The sequence below is a fragment of the Tachysurus fulvidraco genome, chromosome 20 (assembly GCF_022655615.1).
Source record: "Tachysurus fulvidraco isolate hzauxx_2018 chromosome 20, HZAU_PFXX_2.0, whole genome shotgun sequence".
Classification (NCBI taxonomy): Eukaryota; Metazoa; Chordata; class Actinopteri; order Siluriformes; family Bagridae; genus Tachysurus; species Tachysurus fulvidraco.
Genome location: NC_062537.1, coordinates 9,277,113 through 9,304,098, shown reverse-complemented (window position 1 = coordinate 9,304,098; position 26,986 = coordinate 9,277,113). Strand labels below are relative to the sequence as shown.

The 26,986-nt window shown below is 38.7% G+C and overlaps 2 protein-coding genes across 2 annotated transcripts; both read right to left on the bottom strand.

Moving 5' to 3' along the window:
• Positions 1 to 724: 724 nt before the first annotated feature.
• LOC113645786 (NHL repeat-containing protein 3) lies at positions 725 to 6,958 on the bottom strand. Its single transcript, XM_027151640.2, has 7 exons — positions 6,716 to 6,958; positions 4,978 to 5,130; positions 4,742 to 4,892; positions 3,613 to 3,816; positions 2,389 to 2,480; positions 2,158 to 2,270; positions 725 to 2,080 (listed from the first exon to the last, which is right to left on the bottom strand). The coding sequence occupies exons 1-7, from the start codon at positions 6,806 to 6,808 to the stop codon at positions 1,834 to 1,836; spliced, it is 1,053 nt and encodes a 350-aa protein (XP_027007441.1). The 5' UTR covers positions 6,809 to 6,958; the 3' UTR covers positions 725 to 1,833.
• A 43-nt stretch (positions 6,959 to 7,001) lies between these two features.
• Positions 7,002 to 25,423, bottom strand: ilk (integrin-linked kinase). The gene is made up of 13 exons (XM_027151628.2): positions 25,192 to 25,423; positions 21,259 to 21,433; positions 14,736 to 14,901; positions 14,133 to 14,228; positions 10,892 to 10,988; positions 10,697 to 10,780; positions 10,428 to 10,513; positions 10,235 to 10,344; positions 9,804 to 9,931; positions 9,488 to 9,609; positions 9,178 to 9,277; positions 8,960 to 9,090; positions 7,002 to 8,537 (listed from the first exon to the last, which is right to left on the bottom strand). Exons 2-13 carry the CDS (start codon positions 21,345 to 21,347, stop codon positions 8,388 to 8,390), a joined length of 1,359 nt encoding a protein of 452 aa, XP_027007429.1. The 5' UTR covers positions 21,348 to 21,433; positions 25,192 to 25,423; the 3' UTR covers positions 7,002 to 8,387.
• Positions 25,424 to 26,986: the final 1,563 nt, after the last annotated feature.

Below are 26,986 nucleotides of genomic sequence, written 5' to 3'. Positions count from 1 at the left end.
TTGGCTACACGTTTGTTTTGTTTTTTGTTTTGTTTTTTGTTTATTATCGGGCCGACTCAGTTTTCTGAAGCATTTCTCAAAAATCGGAGCCCCTGCCTTTAAATTCAAATATTAAGTTTTGGAATGTTTCATGTGATAAATGTTCTTTTTTTCTTTATTTGTGTGGGGTGTTTGGTGGGGGGGGGGGGGGTGGTATTGTCAGAATCTGCTACCCATGTTAAAACTGAGTATTGTGTATTTTGCAGTGTTATGTCCATTTTAAAGTATAGGTATGAATTTTAGTGGGGGCACGGTGGCTTAGTGGGTAGCACGTTCGCCTCAAACCTCCAGGGTCGGGGTTCACCTGAGATAGGCACAGGCTCCCCGTGACCCGAGGTAGTTTGGATAAAGCGGTAGACAATGAGTGAGTGAGAGGTATGAATTTTGATAAAGTAGTACAGACCGATAGGTTATACGTTATTTATACGTTATTGCTACCATTAGGAAATTCTGACAAGGAGGAAAAGTGATAGAGGAGCCATTGTGTTGTAGTTGCATAGTTTTCTATGCATTGCACAGCTGCTACCTGATTGGCTGATGGAATAATTAATGAGATTTGTGTTTCTAATAAAGTGGACAATTAAATCTCCACACTAGCTCCTTGTGTCAACTATAAAAAATTGTGCATAAACATTGTGCATGAGTGTATAATGTACAGAGATAAACACACAGTACGAAGACATGCCTCAGTTGAGCACTGTAATGACAGGTTTATTTACAGCTTTAAAGAATACTTTGGTTTTGAAAATGATTTAATCTTACAGTAGTTATTTTCCAAATAAGACAAATGGCAGTTTTTTTTTTTTTTACATCGAGTGCAGAAACATAATTCTTTTGTGCTACATTAATTAATTTATTCACATTGAAAATGTACACAACACCTAACAAACAACACTGTTCAATGACCATTTGTAATAATAATAATAATAATAATAATAATAATAATAATAGCAATATCTAAACACATATTTGGCCTCCTAATTAAGTTTGCACTTGCAATAACCGTTGTATATGTCCATTATAAATACAGTGAAAAGTTGACAAATTGAATAGTTAGTCACTAATAAAAATACAGACTACTTTAAAAATGTTTTGATAAACTCCATGTAAATTTTCAGTCGTACATAACAAACCTCAGGTAAAACTGGTCACACCATTCCTCTCACAAATTGCTTTCAATATATATTAAATCACTCTAAAATATGTCCTAAACTGGTACCGATGGATAAAAACAAGTTATATAGTGTCATGTCAATCCATATATTTTTCAAAAATCACAGAAAAGTCAACTCACATTTCTAAAGCGAACAGGAATTATAGTATAGATTTACATGAATATGTTACAGCACAAAGTAAAGCATTACAGACATGGCAAATACAGTTACAGTCACATTCAAAAGCACCAGGCAACACTATACAAGATGCATGTACTCTTACACTCAAGAACATTTATGTGGTTAAATTTGGACTGAAATTCAGACTTAAATACTTGTTTTAATGTCAAAGATGATTTGTTCCATCCAGTCAAAACATTCACCTGCACAGACATCTTGTATTACAAACTGAAAACAAAGTATTCTGATCATCCTGCAATACTAAAATAAAGTGCACTTATTTCAGCTTAGAACTGGCATCTGGAAAATATTCTTAGAAATATTATTATAGTATCGTATTTATCCCGAATATGACTTAAGGGTTTATACCCTTATTCAAAATGAATCAAAATTATGTCAGGTTTTAATCATTTCATCTTCCCTTTCAAACAGCTCCCTCTGAGCAGGTGAAGTCTGTGGTTTAAAGGACGTTGTTCCTAAATGTGGTTGGTACAAACTTCTGAGCCTGCTGACCACCGATTTCTGCCACATAAAGTGCTCCAGTTTTCTGATCCAAGTCCACCAGGTGAGGTTTAATGTCGTCAGCCAGTTGGATGGAACTCACCACTTTACACTGACCAATAATTCCCACAGGTGGAGCCTCCAGCAGAGTGACACGGTTAGTGTTTAACTGTGCAACAACCAGGTACTTCTGGTCAGGGGTGAGCCTGTGCAGAAAAATGATCTGTACTGTAACCCAATGCATACAGGTTTGGGAACTTGAAACATCTTGATTGTATTTTACCTCACGGAGTAAGGTGCGTCGTCTGTGAAGCAGCTTCCCCATGAGCCCAGCCAGTCTCCAGTAACCGAGTTAAACACCTGAATCCGCTTATTTCCTCGGTCAGCAACCCACACCTGACACAAACAGTGGGTATGATACAGTTTTCCATAGTGCACCATTTACAGAAACATGTACATGTAAAAGTGGATGAATGACAAGGAAATAAAGATTAGAAATATCTTGCAGACATACCCTCTGAAAATGATCGACAGCCACACTGTGAGGGATGTAGAACTGGGAGAGTCCTTCACCTTTCTCACCATGCATCCACAACATCTGCAGGTCTACACGAAGACCACACAATTAATCGAAATATCCCAAAGTGCTTTATTTCGCTGATACAACAACAATTTCATTTTTTAAGGTTTATTTTAACCAAGATTCTTTTTTTATTCATTGAAGAATGACATACTTCAAATGTAGTCCCTGAGATCACTTACAACAGCTACAGATAATTGTCTGTAAAAATGCAGCCTGTCATGTTACAGAAACAAAAAAAAAATATCCTGCTGTACTGAAGACTTTGCCATGGGAGAAAACTGTAAGTTACAAAGCACTGATACTGAAGACTCTGAGTCTGATAATCATCACCAACCATTCTGCTCCCTGTGTAAAGATAATGCATTAAAATTTGCTATATTAATATAAACCATGCATCTGGAACTACCATCAGAGCTACTGTTTAAAAATAAATCCAACTTCTGACCAATCAGCATCAAAAATTCAACTGCGTGAAATAACAAACACAACACTGTTTCCAATTAAAGATAAAGTCATTGTTTTTTTAAGAAAAGTTAGTTAAAGTTTTTCATCTTCATCTCCTTCTTTCAGTATTTCTCCAAAGCCGAACAAACTGGCTACATGACTGACGGGCTGACGGAGAGACACTATTGCAATTACTTGGATGTTGGCGGTTCACTGCTGTATCTCGCCCCCTCAGAGATGAGAGATTTTCTTTTGAGCTGTAAGTTATAATGATAACTGCATGAAGTAAATAGTGTAAAACGCTGCTTCACACATATTTCATCTACGCATTTCATTTCTTTGAAAATTCTCCTTATAAATTGTTTTTTCGCTCAAAAATGTTTTCACAGCAGAATCAGATCACATCTCTACAGTATCAGTGCGAGAGCTCTGGTATCAGCTAGAATTCAGCCATAGAGCATAAGAGTAAAAAAGAAACATTGGATTGATAAATATGAAACCCAGCATGTTATGCGGTGCATTCATTTCTGTGCCGTTACTGATTTACTAAATACACCATGCAAGACTCTGTACTGGTCATTAATCCATCATCAAAATGTGTGTTTTATATCTGACTGCCTGCATGAACCACATCTGACTTTTACACCTTAAATACTGTGAACATCCCCAGTACACAATAAATCAAGTTATTATTATTATTCATAATAAAACCTTGAGACAGTTTGATGAGACGGTTGTTCATTCCTCCGTCTCCATCCACAATGTAAATCTCTCTGGTCGAGTCGTGGATGAAAATATCAGCAGGTTGGTCGAATTGTAGTGGGTTGAGACCAGAGCCGGATTTCCCTGCTGTTCCCAGCACCTGCAGTAGCTTCCCAGAGGACGAATACTGCTTTATAGTGTGTCCATAGGGCCCTGCAAATATATAGGAAAAAATATTTTATACAAAAGGTCTTTTACGACTCAGTCTCAAAAGTTTTTGTTTAAATAAAGGTTGTGAATCACTGCAAGGTTTTCTTTTCCTCCACAAGATGCTGACCATTATTCAAAGACTGAAAAACATACTTGCACAATTAATCTGTTCAGTTAAAAAAAGAAATCTGGTACTTTAATTGCTATTAGTAAGCATAAATATCTGAAAAAACAAACAAACAAACAAAAAAAAAAGGCATACAAATGAGTAACTAGGTAAAATTGTCAGTGGCACAGACATCTGACATCTCTAGTGCTGGTGATTTGTTTCATGTATTTAACACTGCACCCAGTTCAGCCATGGAATACTTTTATGGCTCTGTAACTGGACTGTGGTGTGCCAGTTGATGACTATCACTGCAGGGTGTCAATAGTTTTTTTAAAACTCGGTTGTATTTAAGACCTTTTATTCACAAGGTACAATAAGTGTGCCGTTCTAAACTACATATCTGCGATGTTCTGTAGGCAATGCTGGCAGCTGCAAATAATAATGTTGACCCTTCTGCACTTCTCCTGCTCAGCTACTTCAGCTTCCTGCTAAGAAATTTAAGCACCCTCAGTATCCTTGAAATTGATTCTGAATTTCCAAACCACCTTCGAGCTGTGCGTTTTTTCTCAGTTTGTAATCGACAGATCAGACTTTAAACAAATCTTCTTCTTCTTTTCGGGTGGTGAAGGGTTTATGCCGGATGACCTACCTGATGCAACCCTCCCATTTTATCCGATAGAATTAACTCTTCAGTGGCTGGATTAGCGCCCTGCACAGGAATTGAACCTGAGCCGCAGCAATGACAGCTGGACCTGCCACTGGACCAACAGAGGATCAGAATTTAAATGAACGATAAATAAAAACTCTGAGTGAACTCACCATTCCCCACATCAGTTATCCACACGGTGGGGAAACTTGAAGCGTTGGCCAGAAAAATACCATGTGGCATCTCTAGTGTGCTGGTGTTCCAGGCATGCAGGAAATCTCCGTCTGTGCTAAACACCAGAACTTTAGGGACATTCTCACCTCTCTGCATAAAAACAGTGTATATAAATATACCTGATACACTCCTGTGGCATATCAATTATTTGGATGTGAGCACACTTTAACCTCACCTGCACAATGTACACTACGCCAGCCTGATGGTTCACAGCCACGCCAAAAACCTCTCCAGTGAAATGCTCGGAAAATTTGGGCCAGGAGGCGTCCAGCTTGTATAGTGTTCTCCCAGCAATACTGACATTCCTTTTACGTCCTGAGGCTACATACTTCCAAAAAATGATCACAGACAAAAAAAGATCAAATATAGAACCGAGAACAAAGACACAGCTCTAATAATGGTGTACAACATGGCTCTTTCTAGTAATTCAAATATTTTCATACATTTAAATAATTTAAATCAATTGTTGCCTGGTCAGTTCTGGTATAAGTTATCTAAAAAAGATTTATACAGCCTTGTAAAGGTGAAAATTTAACCCAGAGTCTGGTTTATTTGATCTTTTATAAATTCTAACAACATTTAACAACAAATAAAACTCAATCTTTTTAAATAACGACAATATAATTGTAAGTTGGCCATTTGCCAGTCCCCAGTTTCATGCAAATGAACGATCACATATATACACGTAACTTAAAGACCTTCTCTGTATCATTTTGCCCTTTTTTTCTGTGAAAGATTGTTCCTCTTATTTTCCCCTGAATATTACTCACAGTCTTCTGTTATACAAATTCCCCTTTCCCTGAAATTTCTAGTCATAAGCCACCAGATGACTTGGGATTTTTTTATTTTTTTTATTCAAATATAAAAGAATTTTGCATATTTGTCTGCGGTTTTGTTGATTATGCAAGTGCGTGATGCATATATTTTAATACTATAATAAACACACTTGGTGTTGTATTCATATTTCAGCTCCATTACTGCTTTTAACATGGATAAGACTATTCTCAGCCCAATTTAACTGATAACACATGTAGTATGTTAGAACCATGTTCAAAAATCAACCAGATGTGAAAAACACATCAAGAACAATTAAAAAAACTGGTCGATGAACTCAAGTGTAAGGGAATCTGAGGCATCACGGTGGCTCAGTGAGTAGAAATGCTCCGTTACAGACAGCTCCAGGATCCCTCCTTTAATCCCATACAGGTTTCTGTGTGGTATTCCATGGGTTGCCCTCAGGTTCTCTGTTTTCCTTCTACTGTCCACACCTAGGTATACAGACTGACTACAATAAATGTCTCAGTATGTGAAGGCGCGTGTGTCTGTGATGGACTGGTGTCACAGCCATGGTGAATAAACCAGAATAAAGGGTCTGGATAAACTGAAGATGCATGAATCAGTACTGACTGTAAAATAACACACATTGGAAGCACATAAACTGCTTTGAGTATGATTATTATTATTATTATTATTATTATTTTTTTTTTTTTAAACAAGGGACTAATGTATTCAGCGCATGAGGGGTTGAGTTTGTTCAGGTCGTTTAATGTAAACGACTGTATATTTTTTTCCTATATTCCTACAAATTTTGGACAAGTAAAGAACCTTAGAAGTGAGTCATTAAACAATGAATCGTTTAATGATTCGGTACTTTGAACGATTCGCTCAAAATGAATCGGTTATTCATGTACGTCACTACTTATTATGGATAGATTGCACCTTGGCAGCTATAGTAATCGTCATATTTCCTCACATAAATTCATATTCCTTTAGAGATCAGTTTTTGTATCAGATTGTTTAGCACTAATTAGCTAGTGAAAAACCTGCTCTGCACCCGACAGCTGGAACCGAGCTATGGCTAGACACCAATGTCAATTATTATAGATACAAAGAAGAAAAACAAATGAACTTACGTGGGAATTTAAGGTGCTATACATCACAAACATTACGAGGAAGATAATAGCCATCGCTGAACTAACGAAACACAGCTGACTTTTCTTTTTCATGTAGAAAACGTACGCAGTGTTAGCAAACAAAACCGAGCAGCAGAACAAGCAGGAATCCGCTTCCTGTTATGGTCACGTGACCCAAAGAATGATTCATAAACGCCAATGAGACGCAAGGAAAATAAATAAATAAAAATAATAGAATTAAATATCCTTGCACATATAATTTTTCAACTCATGCTGACAAATCGGGTTAAGCAAGGGCAAAACACTTTATTTGTACTTGTTCTTCTGTTCGGTTTGTAAACTCCTGTTTACATGAAAAATAAAATTCCCAAAAAAAGATTAAAAAAAAAAAGGCCACAAAATTGTATTCAAAATATCAGCAAGAAACAAAAAAAATAATAATTGGTGAGATAATTTAAAGGACAAAAATGCCTTCCTCTACAACTGTGGTTTACTTAAGAGTGGAACAGAAAATATCGGTTCCTGATCCAACATATCGTATTGGATTAAATATTCTACGGGACATTTATGATCATTTTCTCCCTGGCTCTTATTAAACACTGAGAAGCTCACGTCAGACAGTGAAAGCAGAAAGAGAAAGAGCTAGTGTATAGATGTAGTGTTGACAGAAGTTCATAACAAAGCACTCATGGGTAGGCAGGTGCATCTCCCCATGATAAAAACATACATATATGTATACAGACAGTATAAAAATGTTTAGAACCTTACATTTTAGCACACAACACGAACAGTGAAGATTAGGTAACAGAAATATGAAGATATTAATTAATGTTAATTAATGAAATAGAGAAAAGTCATGCATTTGTAGTTTTCCTCCTGACCTGACTGAAAATGAAACAGAAAACTATAGCATTAGAATAACTGCAGTCGTAGATTAATGACGTCTGCGTTGATGCTTTGGGCATTTCACTATTTGGTAACTAGTTGCATGGTAAGGCAAAAGATAAGAAAGGAAACACTTCTTGCACACGCACAAACATTAAAGTTAATGAATGACTGCTAAAAGTTGGAAATATGGCTATGGCTGGGATTTTGATCAAATACTATTCATTGCATATGTATAATTCTTTAGCAGGGAGTCGGTACAGGAAAACTCCCATTGCCACAAACGTTAAGAAACATATATCACAAGGTTTAAAAATGACCATTTAAAGAAAGACTTCACAAGCACGGTTAATAATGCTAAAATATGGCCCCCGGGAAAGACAGTGATGATTAACAATGAAATGAAGGGTCTAGTGGTTAGATGGTACATTTTAGTTGTTACAGTACATTCACTGTGTCACATGCTCCTCATCCTTAACACACATATGGCTATTAAGAGGCATTTAAATAATTCCATATCTTTCTCCATAAACCCCTTACAGAGAGTAGACATACACTATCATCCACTGATTGTGTATCACAAGGAACAGTACAAGAGATTGCAAGGATAACACTAAACAGTCCAAGACGTACAAAGTACAAACGTGCTTTCATTGCAAAGTATACAGTGACACAGAGCACTTTGGTGAATGGCGGGTTTAAGGCAATACTGGTGCAATCAGCATATGAAGTGGGTGAGGAGGTTGTTGATGCGCAGGGGAGTAGTAGAGAGGACAGCCAGGGCTTTTTATTTGTCTTGCATCTTCTCCAGGATGGGCACGATCATGTCAAATTTGGGTCTTTTAGCAGGATCTTCATTCATGCAGATTCTCATAAGCTTGCAGATGTGGGGCGAGATGCCAGGTGGGATGGTGGGACGCAGACCCTCTAGTGCCACCTGGAGGACAAAACGAAAATAGGTGAAAATGAAAGAACAGAAAAGTCATGAATAGATTTTCATGGATATTAAGAGACAGGGAAAGGTTTTACTTCCATCACTAACCCTAACCCAAAGGACTCAATATACTGTCAAGAGAAAAAGAAAGTACATCCTACTGCAGTTCTATGTTTATATTTATTAGATCATAAATAAGTGTGGACCTCATCAACTTAAATAAAACCTTGGGTGACAGCAAAATACCCAACAGATGTTAGTCATTATCATAATATTTTTCAACCCCAAAAGTAATGCTAATCTAGTATAGGAAAAAAATAAAACAAGGTAAAATGTTTGTTAAACCAAAAAGCTTTTAAACAGATTTTGTGATTTGTTATTTGTATAAGTAAATAAATTAATAAAAATAAAATGATCACTCTTACCTTCATGCCAATCTCCATGTTGGAGAGATCAGCAAACGGTACCTCTCTGGTGACTAGTTCCCAGAGCAGCACAGCAAAGCTCCACATGTCTGCAGAACGCCTGTTAATTTCTTCTGGCTTCTTCTGCAGAGCTGGTGGGGTCAAATTAAAAAGTGCACAGCGTAAACAATCCAATAATGGGGCTTAAAGAAGGAGCCTACTGAAACCTAGGGAGGTACCTTCAGGGGCCATCCATGCTGGAGAATACATCCTGCCAGGACACTGGAAGGAGAACTTCACATCTGCCATGCTTATCCTGGCTGTCATGTCCTCATCTATCTGTTCATTGGCATTAACAGCAACATCAGTTAAAATGATCATGTATTTTAGTCAGTCAGGTATTTTAAATGCCTAATAGAGCCAAGGCAACTGGACTTGTGCCTAAAGAGTTGCTTTTAGACAGAAAGCGTGCAATCCTGATACCTCATGAAATACACTGGCTCTTTAAGGCCCAAGAAAGGATACGTTCTGTGCAGATTTCACACTTACCATGACACTCTTGCTGTTGAGATAGTGACGTGGAATCATGGGCTCCAGTGTGTGAAGGAAGGCCATCCCGCATGCAATATCCAGTGCAAACTTCACCGCCTGCATCTGGTCCACCACAAAGTCTAAAGTGCGAGCAAAACCTGATTTAAGTCCTAATCTTTTTTTATAACGCAGCTTCCGAAAAAACAAAAACAAACAAACAAACAAAAAAAAAAACAACACAAGCACAACATAAATCTGTGATGCCAAACATGAGACCCAGAAGGCACTTCAGGTTATCTGTTCATATCTCTAAATTTTAGAAAACTTTACTCACTGGTGCCCTCATGGAGCACGTTGTAAAGGGAGCCATATGGCATCCAGTGTGTGATGATGACTGGGTGGGGAGCAGGGGGTGACTGACATGCCCCCAACATGGGCAACACATTGGGATGGGAGAAGATTCTAAAGTAAGGAGATAGACACACAAACACACAATGACAGTTTGTAGACAACATTTAAGCCCTTTTATTTAATAAAGGTCAGGCATCAGTATACAATATGTTTAAAAAATTGCGACAAATAGTCATAGGTTTGATCCGAAAATTGTCCTATAATTAGAGATTAAACATTTAAGGCATTTGCAATCTCCTTTACATCATCTGTAGAGAAACCTGATTTGTGCATTTCCCTTTCCTCCCATCGATGCTACAGACTACCCAGAAAAGTTATATACATATCTATATCTATATACACACACACACATACCTCAGCTTGGGGTATTCCTCATTAAAGTCACGACTCTTTCTGGTGGTCCAATCCCGAACATGGAACACCTTCACTACAATTTCCGTCCCTTGCCAGCGTCCCTTCCACAGCTATTAAAAAGAGTAACAGCTGAAAATATCCTGCTACAAAAACTACAACGGGCAAAGTTTACAACAGAGAAAGGTGGGCTAACCTCTCCTGAGTGATTTTCATTTATCTTGGCCATAAATGAGAGCTGCTTGTAGTCTACACCGGCATGTTTGTTTAGTGTGCCATTGCCTATAGATATTTAAAAACAAAACAAAAAAACAGCAATATTACAGATGAAATAAAACTAAATGAATTACAGTGAAACATTGTTAGAAAAGAAGTAATTTACAAACTATTTGTACCTCAGAAGTGTTTAGTTATATCGCTTTATACAATGCTTAGCGGCAATGTTTATACACAGTGAGTGCTTACGTGGACGTGTTCGAGTTGTGCCCTTCCAGAAGGTGTCCTTAAAGGGAACTTTGGTCAGATTCTGTCCTTGCTTCTCAGCCATTTCTGAACACAAATTGTTAATGTTAATGTGCTAAATACACTACAGTAAGGTCATTCATATTTAAATGCATTTTAGTGTCTTATGAGTTTTACAGTCAAAAATAGATTGATCACCTTTCAGGTTGTCACGCAGGTGTGGCTTAGCTTTGTCCATTGGTGTTTCTCCATATTTGTTACAGATGCTCACCTGAGCACCATTATTGACAAGGTCCTGAAATGGAATAGAGAAATGCAAATTATGAATAGTTAACCTGCCATACATAGTAGTACGAGGTATACATGTGTAGTACGAGGTATATAGTATCTAAGTGTAGGCTAATCTGTTGTTTACAGATTGTCAGCCCCCTGTATCTATAATCAATAGAAAGGAACCATCAAATACTAGTAAGATGAAATCCAGCCAACAGCTCTCAGGGGTCAAAAACCTAAAAATATAGAATAAGATAGGATAGGATATTCAGTCGCACGGTCACTCACTCCACTCAATCAGCTATTCCTGGTCATGGACATAGTAGCAAAAGGCAGGGACAATTTCCTGATCTGCCTAGACTTTCCAATCCATGGTTATAAAGATTCCAACTCCTCCTGGGGGACCACAAGACATTTGCATCTGCCCTGAGGTCTCCATCCAGTGGGATATAACCCATTGTGTCATTCTCATGCTCTTTTACCGTTAGTGGGGAATGGGATCCCAATCTGTTTAAACTCCCCCAACAGGAGCAAGATGTCTCCCCTCATCTGAGAGAAACATGGTCTTGGATTTGGAGGTGATGATTTGCATCCCACTGTGCATGATGTCAAGAGACTATCATCGTTAAATAAATGGGATCGTGCTTCTTGCCAGCCCTATGCTGTAAAGTTCTACAACCCTGGCTGGGTCTTTAGATCTAGTCCATCAAAATCTTAAACAGTAGTGAAAAGACACACCTGAGACGGATATGAAAACCTACATAAATGGTTTCCAGAGTGCAGGCATGCTGCACTCTTACAGAGCTTCATATATAGAAGCAAACCTAATACACCGTACTCCTTCATTACCTCCCACAACAAATGATAGAGCACATAATCAAATACACGTCTAGACTTGATTACCATACTCTCATAACCCCTCTTAAAGCTGTTCAAGGGTAAAAAGCTGGTTCACTGTTCCATGACCTGGCCAGAACCCACAGACCTCCTAAATCTTTCCAGAGCCATGAAATGGGTATAATTAGATGGAATGGTATACTTGGAACACCACCCTCTTTTAAAAAATAGGGACCCCATCCTAGTTTGCCAGACACATCACCACACAACACTAACCTAGTCATTCATTGCTAAGAATGTTACCAACAAATAAAGTGACAGAAAAAACTTCTAGACCTCAGAGATTTCTGTAACTACCTGATGAAAGGAGGATATGCACAATGGTATAACAAGATCCTAAAATTGCTTCTTCCATCACTAAACAATATCACTAGCAGATGTCAACACCCACACTAACTGTGCAGAGTGTATAAATGGTCTTGTGTCCAGTTTGCCAGTGGTCACCCACATTTTCACCCATTGTCTCTCCGTACTGTCTACCACAGCATATCGACATTGAAGTGAAATACTCTTGCTTTCATTTGAGAATCCCTGTATCCAAATCAGGTTAACTGTGTATTAATTACTGCACTTTATGCATAGCTCTTCAACTGTTGCATGGCAGGGTTTGTTATTCCCTCATTATATCACTTACAAGTGAGCATAAAGCAAAAACATTAGTTGGTTCCAAATCATTTGGTACACTGGTGCATTCCTACCAAGAAAGCATAAACTGGTGAATTCTGGAACAGCAAAAAGTTAAGAACGCAACTATATGCAGATGACAGACTGAATTTCCACGGATAGTAAATACTGTGGGTTTAGCGTAAAATACAAAAGTAAAAATGGAAGGACCTGTTCACGATTCAAAACACAACACTTCATTACATGGGATGGACGTTTATGGCTGCCAAAGGAAGTGGGGTCCTCGTACTTCTTGATGATGTGACTGCTGACTAAAGCAGCAATGTGTATTCAGACAAGTGTAGGGTTATGTTATGGGTGCAGATTTAGTCAAATGCTGTGCAGTGCAGATGGCTAAAGACCTGAAACATACTTCAAAACAATCCAAGGCATTTGCACAGTTTCCAGGTGTAGCCTGCCTGACTGGTCACTAGTGCCCCTTTTCCATCGAGGCAGTTTGAGTGCTGGTTCAGAGCCAGAGCCTAATTTAAAATCAGTTCTTTCTTTTTCGACACCCAAAGCACCGGCTCTGAACCAGGAAAAGTGGTTCAAAACGTTGCTGGTCTAGACTTAAGAAATGTTTGCGTTGGGGGCTGTGGACTGGGTTACTGTGACCAACAAGACAAAAGAGAATGTCTTTAGTGCCATTTTAAATCATTTAAAATCAGGATTCGCCTCGTTTGGATGCTAATGTAGGTTTGAAAAGCCATGAGCATTAACAGTATGGCAACATCCGCCATTGTCAATGTTGTGTTTGCCGCTGCTACACTAACATTGCTGTATAACGTTATATACAGTGATGTAAGACTTGGCACTGTGATGGCTCTCTAGCCCATGGAAAGGCAAACCGGTTCTTAGAAGGCTTGCCAGTGGAACCAACTTTGAACCAGCACTAGCACTGAACTAGCACCTGGTCCTATCTGGTGGAAAGGGGGCATGTGTTGTCCTTTCAAATCTGTTCACCACATAACATAACATAGCCCTAAGGAACACTGATCAGAGTAATGAAAACAAATTATAGGCAAAAAAAAATATGACCTGATTTACACAATGAAAGAAAGAAAAAAAAATCAATAACTTAACTACAAGGAGGGTGTGTTAATACCTGATCAATTATGGTCCTATAGTAATCCCACATATTTGATGAAGGGAAAGATAGAAGTGTTGTTGAAGGCTAATAAATTTCACACAATAAAGTATATAGTTAGGAATTTCAAATATATATTCGATAAGTGTCGATGAGTGCAGATAGAAGGTGAATGTAAACCTAAACTAAAATAAGGTGGTGTGGAAAAAACATCTGACACGCCCTGTCTAAAGTCCCGCAACAATATTCCCTACTCAGTGTTTACATGCAGATGTTGATTTACTCACAAGAACTACATTAAAGCTAAAGTAATATTGCCTGTGCAATAGGAGGTAGGTGGACCAATGGAGTGGCCACTAACTGTATATAGGTTAAGGAAATGTGTCTTTAACTGAGACCAAGAGTTCTTATTTGGGTCACAGAGATATGCGTTGAACACTGTGTCTGTGGATTTCACATACCTGTGACTAAATCGCTGTGGTTCTATAAAATGGCCAACAGAGGGAAGCGTAAACTTACCTCAGCAACCAAGTCATGGCCCCAGAAGCAGGCGTAGTGGAGCGGGGTGTTGCCGTGTTCGTTAGATGAATTGGTGTCTGCTTTGCACTGGATTAGCTGAAAAAGTATTAAAAACACACAAATAAATCATTCTAAAAAATAATAACGATAATTTGTAAAGCAATAATTTGGTCTAAAAAACAAACAAACTGATTTTAACATATCAAATATGTATACTTTACGCAATAAGGTTCAATGCATAATCAAAACAGTAAAATTTCAGATTTCATTTAAAGTGAATGGGTGTTTAGTGGTGAGAATTAGGTGACACTCACCACGGATAGTGTTTTTCAAATCTGGTACTTACTATATGACTCACCAGGAATGAAACTGGGTTACAGACATGTTTATGTCTGCACTCAACATGTGTGTGTATATGTTTGGCCGTGTCTGAATGAGCACCTCGCCAAAAACATATCGGACTCTTTTATACAGGTATGTATATGTATATGTATATATGTGTGTGTGTGTATACACACATATATACACATATACATACACACACACACACACACACACACACACACACATATACATGTGTACGTGCATACTGATTGTGCAAACCTTGCCCAGAATGTCACGGTGTCCATGGCTAGCAGCCAGGTGGAGTGGCGTGTCGTCTCCGCGGTTCATCACGTTGATGCGGGCACCTCGCATAATGAGCATGTCCACCACATTGGAGCGTCCCTCCCGACACGCCCAGTGCAGTGGACTGAATCCATGATCATCTCTAAGGCACAAACAAAGAGAAGCCTTTCAGTCAGACAAAATCAGTAGCTGAACCTGACTGGTGCTTGGGACAGAATTAAAAACATAAAAATTTGTATGTTTTCAGTATACTACTGTATTTCTAAAGCAGTATGAGCAGTTTAAAAAACACTGCTTGTTCTTTAGAGTCATTATTTTTAAACACTGCCACTGGCCACAGACAGTTCCGCCGTCTTCTCTGTGCACACAGCGGGTAAGCAGAGTCTCAGCTGTCAGTGTCTAAGGCTCCCCTGTCGGGTTAAATATAAACAGCAGTTAACTGGCCCTCTGCTGTCTGCAGCGCATCCTCCCTCCCCCATCTGTGTGTGTATGTGTGTAACATGCTACCTCCCTCAGCACCAGGCTTTATTTATATTTGAATGCAGGATTCTTTCTCAAGCCATCCATTTCATTTTTACAGTCAGAGTAAAGATGTTGCAGTGAATGCTGAGATCAGCAGTGCAGCTCTACTGCACATCAGTGCTTCTCATATACTAATGTATAGAGCAAGAATCAGATTTACACACTGGCAAAACCAATAAAAATCATGCATACTTTTATATTATTATTATTATTATTATTATTATTATTATTATTATTGGGCCTGCTGTGCTTCTACACAAAAGGAATTTGATTATAAATAATGAAAATACTTGGGCCCCAGATTTCTTACTACTTCTGAACACAGACAACCATAAAACAGCTGCTAGTGGTTCTCATGCTGCATTACAACATGGCCACTGAATACAGAAGACACGCTCAGACACCCACCCACAGAGACACACACCCCGCAAATAGAGAGAGAGAGAGAGAGACGCACGCCCTGCACAGAGAGAGAGAGAGAGAGAGACGCACGCCCTGCACAGAGAGAGAGAGAGAGAGACGCACGCCCTGCACAGAGAGAGAGAGAGAGAGAGACGCACGCCCTGCACAGAGAGAGAGAGAGAGAGAGACGCACGCCCTGCACAGAGAGAGAGAGAGAGAGAGACGCACGCCCTGCACAGAGAGAGAGAGAGAGAGAGACGCACGCCCTGCACAGAGAGAGAGAGAGAGAGAGACGCACGCCCTGCACAGAGAGAGAGAGAGAGAGACGCACGCCCTGCACAGAGAGAGAGAGAGAGAGACGCACGCCCTGCACAGAGAGAGAGAGAGAGAGACGCACGCCCTGCACAGAGAGAGAGAGAGAGAGAGACGCACGCCCTGCACAGAGAGAGAGAGAGAGAGACGCACGCCCTGCACAGAGAGAGAGAGAGAGAGACGCACGCCCTGCACAGAGAGAGAGAGAGACGCACGCCCTGCACAGAGAGAGAGAGAGAGACGCACGCCCTGCACAGAGAGAGAGAGAGAGAGACGCACGCCCTGCACAGAGAGAGAGAGAGAGAGACGCACGCCCAGCACAGAGAGAGAGACACACGCACGCACACCACAGAGAGAGAGAGAGACGCACGCCCTGCACAGAGAGAGAGAGAGACGCACGCCCTGCACAGAGAGAGAGAGAGACGCACGCCCTGCACAGAGAGAGAGAGAGACGCACGCCCTGCACACAGAGAGAGAGAGACGCACGCCCTGCACAGAGAGAGAGAGACGCACGCCCTGCACAGAGAGAGAGAGACGCACGCCCTGCACAGAGAGAGAGAGAGACGCACGCCCTGCACAGAGAGAGAGAGACGCACGCCCTGCACAGAGAGAGAGAGAGACGCACGCCCTGCACAGAGAGAGAGAGACGCACGCCCTGCACAGAGAGAGAGAGAGACGCACACCCTGCATAGAGAGAGAGAGAGAGAGAGAGAGAGAAATGCACACCCTGCATAGAGAGAGAGAGAGAGAGAGAGAGAGAGAGAGAGAGAGAGAGAGAGAGACGCACGCCCTGCACAGAGAGAGAAAAACAGACACACACACGTGCCAAATCTCCCCTTCAACAAGACTTATGAACAAGACGTTATGACAAGATGGGCACAAAGAATGAAGTTTCTGAAACAGAACTTTTTAAATTTTTAAATTTAAACAATGTTTAAAACATCTGTCTGGTTTCCTTTTGCAAACTATATGCAACATCACAGCACAAGTGCGTCACTATCACACAGCCTTCAGAATGATTCCTGAGACAAGAGACTGGCTAGTGAAGACAGCAAGGGGAGGAGAAGGGAAACAAGCAGGAAAGATAGGAAATAATACTCCTCCTGCTGCCCCCCCTCACATTTTTAGCATGTGTGGGTGTTGTGCTGTTCCTAGAAAGACACTCACTTTTCCTTGTAAGGATGTGAAGTCCAAAGGCCTGCATCATTAACACCCATCCCGAGGGTGTAAACGACAACCAACTGACAGAACGCACAAATATTAGCTTGAGGAACTATACAGGACTATTAAAGGCGTTCACTATGCCTGTTTCACAAGGCAAAAAAAAAAAATTATATATATGCACAAATATATATATATATATATATATATATAAAAAAAAAGCCATTTCAGTACCTCTCACAACCTGATGAGTGACTGATAAAACTTCTTTTCTATTTAATTAATTATAATTAATGCTTGTTTTCCATTTAATTATATCATTATTATTGTCAGCACAAAAGGTTTCATAAATAAAAAAAAGGTTTTCTTCAATTGCTGAAGATTAAGAGACTGATCTACAAACTTGTATCTCAGTATATAATATACAATATAAAAATACACAATAGTCAAGTCACCTTTATTGTCACATCACCACAGCACAGGTGCCATATAACCTCCCTCAGAGCTATATTAATATACATATAAAATATTACAAAAACCAAAAAGAAGGAAAGTTTTCAAAAATGCTAATTTGTCCATATCTACAAGATGAGACAACAAAATCTTTTAGATATTCGCTTTCCATCATTAACATCTTGTAGTGAGGTCCATATATTTTTAAAAAAAATTTAATTCAACCAACTAATATAACTAAAGCATCTAGTTTTCCCTCTAAATGAATGGGGCTGTGAGCAGCTTCGGCATGTTCAGAGGACAGAGCAAATGCCACTTCTGCCACAGAACTGTTAGACGTCAGAGCATAAACTAATCACGTAATATATTCACTCATCACCACTGTAGAGAGATAATGCTTGGGCTCTGTTCACACCTGCTATACAGTAAAACAGATTTCATATACTGTATCAACTGGAAGGTGGTCATGTATCCCACCATTTATCCCTTCCACTGCATTTACATTGTACAGACTGTCCAATCACACCATCTGCTAGTGAACATGAACGAGAGATGAAATGACAAATGAAGCTATAAGAATGATTGTCATTTTCCAGCTAGGGCAATGATGCATTTGTTTAGGCAATCCTGTGTTGCTGTCTGGAACAGATAAAAACATTTTACCTTCACAGTACAATGTGATGTGGGGCCATGTCTGTACTGGATCATCTCCAGATGGGCTTTGCATAATTGGTTCTCAGTGAATATTTAAGCTGCATTAGACCCTGTTCATACCTGTGACCACTTCCAATTGGATCACCCAGGACACACGTTAATGCCATGTGTGAACAGGGCCAATTAAAAGTGAAGTTTAACTGGTGGCCTGTAAGCACATATGGCAACATCACAATGCTGCATTTACATTATTCCATTAAACTACAATGTCGGGTTTGTCTCGATGCTTTAGCTAACACACACTAGGCAGATTCATTAGCGTGAATAAGTAACAGGAAGGCTTTTAGAAATCAGGAACGTCTGGTTACGTTTGTGGAAACACTGACAAAACGGAGCACAAAGCCATCGTACTCTCCTGTTGGTACAACAACACGCAGTCACCTCACAGCTAACTATGTGGACAGGAAACCAAGCTGATAATCTGACCTCAATAATATGTTCTAGGTGCGATGTGAGGACAGAACACGGTGTTTCATAGGTAAAAGGAGAAAACTAGTTGAGTAAACCGTATGTTATTACATTAGTTACAACTTTTTAGCCTAGTCGACATCCTGTCAAACAAAACATGGTGCATTGGAGCATTTACTTGCCTACAGTTCTGGCTAATGAACATATGATTTGTCCACCCCTGCATACGATTCTGAACCAGGCTCTAAAGCAGCTTTAAGGCACCATTTTGCATTCAATTGGAAAGAGGATGTGAGAGGAGACCATGCAATGCTTGATCTTTGTCAATTCAGTACAAAGGAAAACAGTATTTTTACTTAAAATGGATAGGTTATGCGAGTTATGCTCTTTCGCTGATTCTACTTAATGAGTTAGTATACAGAAGTCTTCTGGCAAAAGTTTTTTCCTGCATGCAAACCACAAAATGTGTAGCTAATTTAAATGGAAGAGAACTCAGCATTAAGAAGCTTGAACCAATCACTGAAATTACAGCAATTCTAGTTAGTGTTTCCAAACAACAACAAAAAAAAAAAACACAAAAAAACCAAACAAACAAACAAAAAAAATTAACTCTGACTTCTGCTTGCTCTCAGATAAGATAAGATCAGTCTATAGCTGAAATCTTAAAGCTGGTCATTTAGGCAGTCTCACGGTTTTGCCATTTCCTGTCCCCTCCTACAACAGTTTGGGGTCACGACATCTAAATGCCTTGTACAGCCCCAAAAATGCTGAGAATTTACTTTACATGAAAATCCAAAAGGTTCCAAAAAATCTAATTACAATATAAACAAGTGAGCAAAGACCGAATGGCAATGATAATAATGTAGCTAGAGTGTAGCTTTTCTATTTCTGGGACAGGAAACAAGTAGAGGAAGGATGAGTAAAAGAGTGTGTAACAGGAAGAAAGAGTGCTAGAAAATGTGTGCGTGCGTGCGTGCGAGCGAGAGAGAGAGAGGGAGGGAGCACACTGGTATGGCTCAAGTCAGAATGCTCTGGTTAGTGAGCTCATAGTATGGAAACTATTCGCCCCTGCCATTCCTGAGCAGTCTGGCTTTTCCTTCCCCCTCCCACCTCTGAGTCAGTATAGTGCTAGAAACTACGTTTAAAGTGACATATCCATGACATTAGTCACGCTGCAAAATATACATGGCTGTGTTACCCAAAGAAGTAAGCCTAGTCATATTTGTGATTCTTCATCCGTCTGTTTCAGCTGACCATCAGGATTTGCTTGATTGCTCGACTGTCCCACTAACTGTTAGAAATGTACAGGAAATGCATAGATGGGATCTACAACGGATGTGACGATTTTCTCTACTCTAGTCATGTGACAGTGCTTAAACTACAAATGAAGACGTGTTGCCTGCTAGAAACATGCTGTTGCCTGTTGATGCACCGTCAGACAAGGACATCATTCTAGCATGTTCTAACTCCCCACTCGGAGGGATACTAAAACATTTCATTCACTTGAGGGTTTTTCTTTAATTCATAAACAATTTTCCTTGGATAGCATAGATTCTGAAAAGGTTGTGTTTGGCACCAGCCTTGCAAAGTTAACACCGGAATGAACTTCTACCCAGATGCCTGCATAAATAAGAACTGAGCTAAATAAACTGAGCGAGAAAGATCTGCTTCAAATATGCTTGGATTAAGTGACTAAAATGATATCACTACCTATTTGACCGCAGCCTTGCTTGTTTCCAGCTGTCTGGAACATGGAGTCATGGATTAATGTTGTAGATCTCTGCACCATATAGGGACACTTTCATTTCTCCAGCATGTGCATGACTTTTTCCACTGCGAGACCATTCTGAAGTAGGCCGACACTTCAGCAATGAGCTTTCGGTGGAAAAGAACTTAACAGTCAGCAAGTAATCTGAAGAACCAGGTTTATACTGTTTACTTGCCAAGAAGAAGAATGTGAGAGCAATTGTAAGGCACGGGTAACATCGGGGCACACTATTATCCAGCAATCAAAAGTTCTTCTAAAACATCTGGCCTGATGCCATCACTGTGAGCTGCAATCCAGTACCAACTCACTGGACTAATGACGCTCTTAACGTGAGTCACTAGAATTTCCAACACACACACACACACCCCTTCCAAAAAAAAAAAGATCTGTAAGTTTTCTTGAACTTCAGCTGTATAGTACCGGAATACATTAGGACTAAGATGAACAAAGATAAATGTAATGGAAAAATATCTGTGTAATGTCTGTTTAAGCAACATCAACAAAAAGTCATGATATAACAACAATAAGAGTGTAAGTGGAATGCCAAGCAACAAGCCATGACAAAAATCCTGCTCCAGGTGAATTTCAGTTTTTGAGGCTTTAAAATTGGGCCTGTTCTGATCATGAATGCTGTACTCAAAAGATCCATAGCATGATTTAGCCTCAGAAATAAGAAACGATTACATATTGAACAATAATTTATAGCCACTTCCAGGTTTCAGTTAATTTTCGCTAAAAGATTAGCAAATTTGAACTTACCCCTGGTTAAGGTCGTTCTCTGTGTTGTCCAGCCACAGGCGGACAGCTACAGCGTTACCCTCTCTGCACTGGGTGAAGATGTCGTCCATTCTGGTTCCTTCTTTCTCCTCTGGCTAGTGGAATCCTTTGTCCCCTACCAGGAGTGCCCTGGGAAAGGGGTGTGATGCAGCGCTACCTGGAGCACAGACAGAAGAAAGTAACACATTCATATCAATGAGTAAACAACGCTTTAAAGCACTGTGGCAGTACATGGCAATAACCAGAAAGATAATAGGACAATATTATATTTTTTATTGAGAGTCATTTTCTTTAGATTGTTTCTGACACAAACAATATAGCAAAACATTTGATCACAAATATCAAATACATTTTCATGATGATGCATGTCACAGTATTTAGTTTTAAAAAGATGCCTTTTTAAAATAAAGCATTAAACAAGAATAAAAACATAGGAAAATAATCAAACTGAGTTTAGATTTTTTTTTTAAATTAGCATAAAATTTAATTATTGTGAGTAACAAGAAATTCCATGTTGTAATGAGCAGCTTCTCCAGAATTTTGCTGTTTTTAATGTTGCGACCAAAATGCTGATTGACTGCCACTTTATTTTGTTGCGTAAAATCTGAATAGGTAAAACTGTAAGCAAATGATTCTACTTTTGAACCATTACGAGTAAACAAACAGGTCATTACTATTATATCTGCACTCATGTTCACCACATGTGAATGGAAGAGTTTTGGCTGAATGATGTCTTACAACGACAATGGGCTCAAATTTGCACACAATCTGTGGCCATTTTATTGTGGCATTTGGTTGATTTTGCATTCAAATTATGACATCTTGAGGGACTGAATATTACTCTAATAGCCCAGTCCATACTACACATGAGGGAAATAATGCCAATTGTACCCAATAATGCTTGTTGACTGTTCTTTTAATGCCACGCCAGCATCAATGGCTAATCTCATGGGAGGATCAAGGTATTGAAAGGGAGATATTTTAGTAGTTCAACAATAGGATCTTATATCATTTCAGCTGTGCTATATACTTTAATGTTACTCTGCTCTAAGACTAAAGGGAAAAATAATTTTCAATGAAATTGCAATTATATATTTTTTCTTACCATCACACCTAACTACTTTATATGATACAAGTAACACACACACACACACAGCCCTGACAGGCATCGCATTTTCGACTCTGTCACACCACATGTTGTCGGCTTCTGCCTATAGGGTCAAATTACTTAGTTAAATATACCCTTGGTGATCATTTCTGGTGTAAATATGACAGTTAATCTAAGCAACAATGGAAATGTAAGCTATGAGACAGATTATAAAAGTCTGTCCATCAAATTTCTGAAGGTTAATACATCTTTATTAAAAATGTGTCAGAAAACAGTATTATGGATTGCTTTTTGGAAAATAGAAACTAAAGCCCGTAATTTTGACAGAAATTAAAGTTATTTAGCTCAACAATTTGTAAGTATTATTCATTATTTGAATTATTATTTAATGCCAGTTTATGAATATCAGCATATTATTGCTGGAATTTCACCATATTATAGTGAAAATTATAGAATTTATAGAAAATTTTAAGAACATAAAAGCATAACCTACTACTTTGATAAATAAATTAGAAGGGTTACATGTGGACACTGAAGCAGGACTGAAACGCTAAAAAAAATTTGTATTTTCATTAGTTCCATGTGCAGTTAGAGGGGTGAAAAGAAAAATCTAACATAAGGCAAATGTCTTTTCTCACTCACAGGGTTCCTACAGGTTTCTTCAAGTTAAATTCAAGTCTTTTTAAGACCTTTTTAAGACCATTTACATAAAAAATTAATACCTATTTCACGTCCCTACCAGCAAAGAAAAACAAAATCCTTGAATCCTTGAAATGTGGAATGGGTAAAAGATAAGCCACGCAGTGTGAAAAATATTGTTTTTCGTAGTCTCATTGAGACTCTCATCAAACATAAGAACGAACGGCGATTTGTCGACTTTGGACACCAGTTCTTCTTTGATGTGGATAGCTAAACCAAACTTGGCTATGTAAGCTGTTTTGTCGGGACCACAAGTAAACATTTTAGCGATGTCGGAGTCAGGGAACATGCATTTGAAAAGCTCGGAGATACCCTCATTTCCATTGTAGGACTGGTGTTTAGCGATTGTGTTACGAGAAAGCAGATCCACTCTAGTTGCGGCCATAGCTTGAGGGTCTGCAGCGCTAGCTGAATCCTTTTTTTGCATATGGTGCAAAACGCCTCAAAAACATTGTTGTCCACTGGTTTTAACCAATGACGAAAAGAGTTTTTATCCAGCCACGCTTCATTAAATTTACATTTCCCCATAACCTCAGAATGAAATTGTTAGCTAGCTAACGTAAAAACAAACTTTACAAATATGACTGCGTGAGTCAGTCAACCTTTCCTGTGAAATGCTGAGATTTTCATTGATTTCTCACGCTTATCCTTTCTTGTTGTGTTGTAGTCTATGGCTGTGGTGGCGTGGTGCGTGATCTTCCTTTACTGAAGGCATTGCGTGTTCGCAGTATTTTGTACGGTGACCCGGGACTGCGTTGCGTTCTCAATTATTGGTTCCGCCACTCTTTTATACTACGTCATTTAATCAAAATAATCGTGGTTGGCAAATGAAACTTTTGAGGAAAATTACAATATGGAGAAGTTACATACAGCACAATTTTTAAGACCCAGACATCAAAATTCAAGACTTTTTAAAGTATTATTTCCAAATTAATAAATTCAATGCTTTTAAGACTTTTTAAGACCCCACGGGAACCCTGCACTCACCATGTGTCAGCAACATTCAAGGTCACATTAACGAGCAATCATTAAAGCGCCGCTGCATCACACTCTTTCGGATGAGATGTTGGTGTGTTGATGTTTAAAAACTGTAGCTCAGAATTTAATCAGAACCTAAATCTTCTGCGCTACAAGATAATATTTTGATTCAAAGTATTGATCTGCATTTTGTTCCTGGTGGATAACTGTTCATATTTTGCCTTCTGAAAAAGAAGTCTTTATTTAAGGAGATAGCAAAATAATCCACCTAAGTAGCTTATTGCTTAAAAGAATCCAGCGTAACAGGTATTTTAACATGTCCATGACAGCAATAATGTAATACATCATGTAAATGATTAGACACATGACTAGTCTGCAGCACTCATAGGAAAAAGTCAACCTCTACTTTAATATTTACAATTTTTATTTTTACGCAGTTATATACAAAAGAAGCAGAAGACAGAACGGCATGTGAGTATTCCTCACTAAAATCTTCATGTTTAGGAGAATATTTGAATAGAATCCTGAGGGTTAAGAAATACAGCATTATGACGTCACAACCTCACCACAGGACCGACTCTACCTACATTCATATATGGTCATTAAAAATATAAAAATATGCAGGGTGTGTGAAATTTCTAGCCTATTTCTAGATTAGAAACATCGTTTTAAAAAGGTGGAAACGCGTATTGTAAAAGTGTTTATTAAACGTGTCTGATATGTTGAGACCTGTTTGCAGGAATGGTGACGTTTAAACGCTGCGGTTTCTTTACAGAGGTAAATGTTAGCAATTGGGAAAAGAGAGAAGTCAACTTTATTTACTTCGATATTAAAGCGTTTACGCTGTAAAATAAAATAAAGAAAGGGGAAGTAACTAAAGTAATCGCTCTCAGTTAAAAACAGAAATGTTTTTTTGGTATGAAAACTAACGTTTGGAGAGTTAGCGTTTTTCACTGAGCTAACAGTCTAGCCGTTTAGCTAATAGCGCTAAGTCGTTAGCTTTGGTAAAAATAAATAAATAAATAAAATAAACAACAACCCGCAAGCAGTGAGTTACTCAGAGGATTATTACACTGAATGTATGAATGCAGCTTGGTGAAATGAAGTGAAATATGAATTAAAGTCGTTACCTGTTGAAGTGGCAGCTCTGGCTGAACGAGAAAGCACAGTGTGTCGGTCACTAACTAGCCCTGACTGTCCACACCCTGGTCCTCTGAGTACAGGAACCGCCTTTCTGCTGTAGTTAAGTGTGTGTTCCCTCAAACAACAAAACAGCATCGCCCTCTGTTGGGAATCCGTTAAAAACCGTGCCCTCAGGGGAGGAATTTTTTACACACACTCCAAACACAGTCCTGAACTTTCCTCGAGTTATCTAAACAGGTAATCAGATAGTCAGTGATAGAGGTGAGTCATGTCTGAGAGGCTGGAAAGCTAAAATCTTCTTCACTTTATAGTAATAAAGCACATGTTGTAAGATCCTGCGCAGGAATGAGAAAAAAAATTATATATATATATTCTCTCATTCTTTTAGCCCCCTACTGGTTTAACATGGTATGTCCATATAAGGCTCTCTCTCTCTCTCTCTCTCTCTCTCTCTCTCTCTCTCTCTCTCTCTCTCTCTCTATATATATATATATATATATATATATATATATATATATATATATATATATATATATATATATATATATATTTTTTTTTTTTTTTTTTTTTTTGGAGTTATATATACATTTTTGAAGTTAACTTTTTATTATCAGAGTTCAAAATGGGAAGTCGGACATCATACAGCATTATTTGCTTTAAAGTAGAAAAAAAGAAAGGAAGCGTTTGCTTGTCACACACATTACGGCACAGTGAAATCCTTCTTTGCATATCCTAACTTTAGAGGTTGGGGTCAGAGAGCAGGGTCAGACATGACATAGTGGAGGGTTGGGGCCTTGTTTAAGGGCCCAGTGGTGGTAGATTTGCAGTGTTTGGGCTTGAACCCCGATCATCAGTCCAGAGCCTAAACTGCTTGATCCACGACTGCCCCCAGAAATGACCAAGTCAATTCATTTTATAAGATTACACAGCATGGAATGTCCTTTTGCAAGAATAGTATACACCATTTATTTTATTATATCACAAATGAAGTCCATACTATATTCTTACAGAGGGCCATGCACTGAGGAGCCCCTGTTGGAACTGTACATTTCCTTCTTCTTCTTCTTCTTTTAGTTTTCATGTGCGAGTCAATGGCAGCCCATAAAAGAATTTCTGTTAAGTTAAGTTAAAACTTAATTTCTGGTCACAGTTGGTGCATTTTTCACACACAAATTTTTCCTTCCGCTTTTTACAAATCCTACTACAGCGGTTTTGCACACCAAACAGACATTAATGGTCGATGCCCTTTTTCTGTATCTGTTTTGTAGAAAATTGTATTGTGAGTTTGCACACACACTTTACATCAACAGGTTGATATTTTTACTCTCTCGCCCTTAGTTCTGTGTTGCCTTATGCAGCTGTTTGTCTATGTAGCACCAGGGTACTGGAGGAACTTTCACTGTGTACTGCTTCAGCTATATATGGTTGAACAGAGAATAAAAGCTTTTTGGCTCTCTACTCTCACAAAGAAAGAACAAAGAGTAACATTATCTGTTAATAAATGACCTGTTGTGTCTAATAATTGTTGTAAATTACAGAACTGAGCTGTTCATTGTTGTCTAATGTAATATTTAAAATAGAAAATTGATATGCAGTGAACATCTTTTTAATTATTTTAAGTTTTAACACGAACACTAAAGTGTGATAAAATAGATTTATTCAAGAAGAAAATTGGTGAAAACTTAAGCAGCTCTGCCTGAATGTGTTTTACTTCTCTGTACACAGTGTCTGGTTAATGTTGTTAGGTAAAATTGTGAAAGTTCAAACTATGTAGTATGTATG

Coding starts and splice junctions, on each gene's coding strand:
- LOC113645786 (XM_027151640.2), bottom strand. CDS start 6,808: ATGAAAAAGAAAAGTCAGCTGTGTTTCGTTAGTTCAGCGATGGCTATT. Junction 3,817..4,741: donor GATAACTGATGTGGGGAATG/GTGAGTTCACTC, acceptor ATATATTTGCAG/GGCCCTATGGACACACTATA. Junction 2,481..3,612: donor TCTCATCAAACTGTCTCAAG/GTTTTATTATGA, acceptor GTCTTCGTGTAG/ACCTGCAGATGTTGTGGATG.
- ilk (XM_027151628.2), bottom strand. CDS start 21,347: ATGGACGACATCTTCACCCAGTGCAGAGAGGGTAACGCTGTAGCTGTC. Junction 14,902..21,258: donor GAGAACGACCTTAACCAGGG/GTAAGTTCAAAT, acceptor TTTGTGCCTTAG/AGATGATCATGGATTCAGTC. Junction 9,932..10,234: donor GAGGAATACCCCAAGCTGAG/GTATGTGTGTGT, acceptor TCCTTACTTTAG/AATCTTCTCCCATCCCAATG.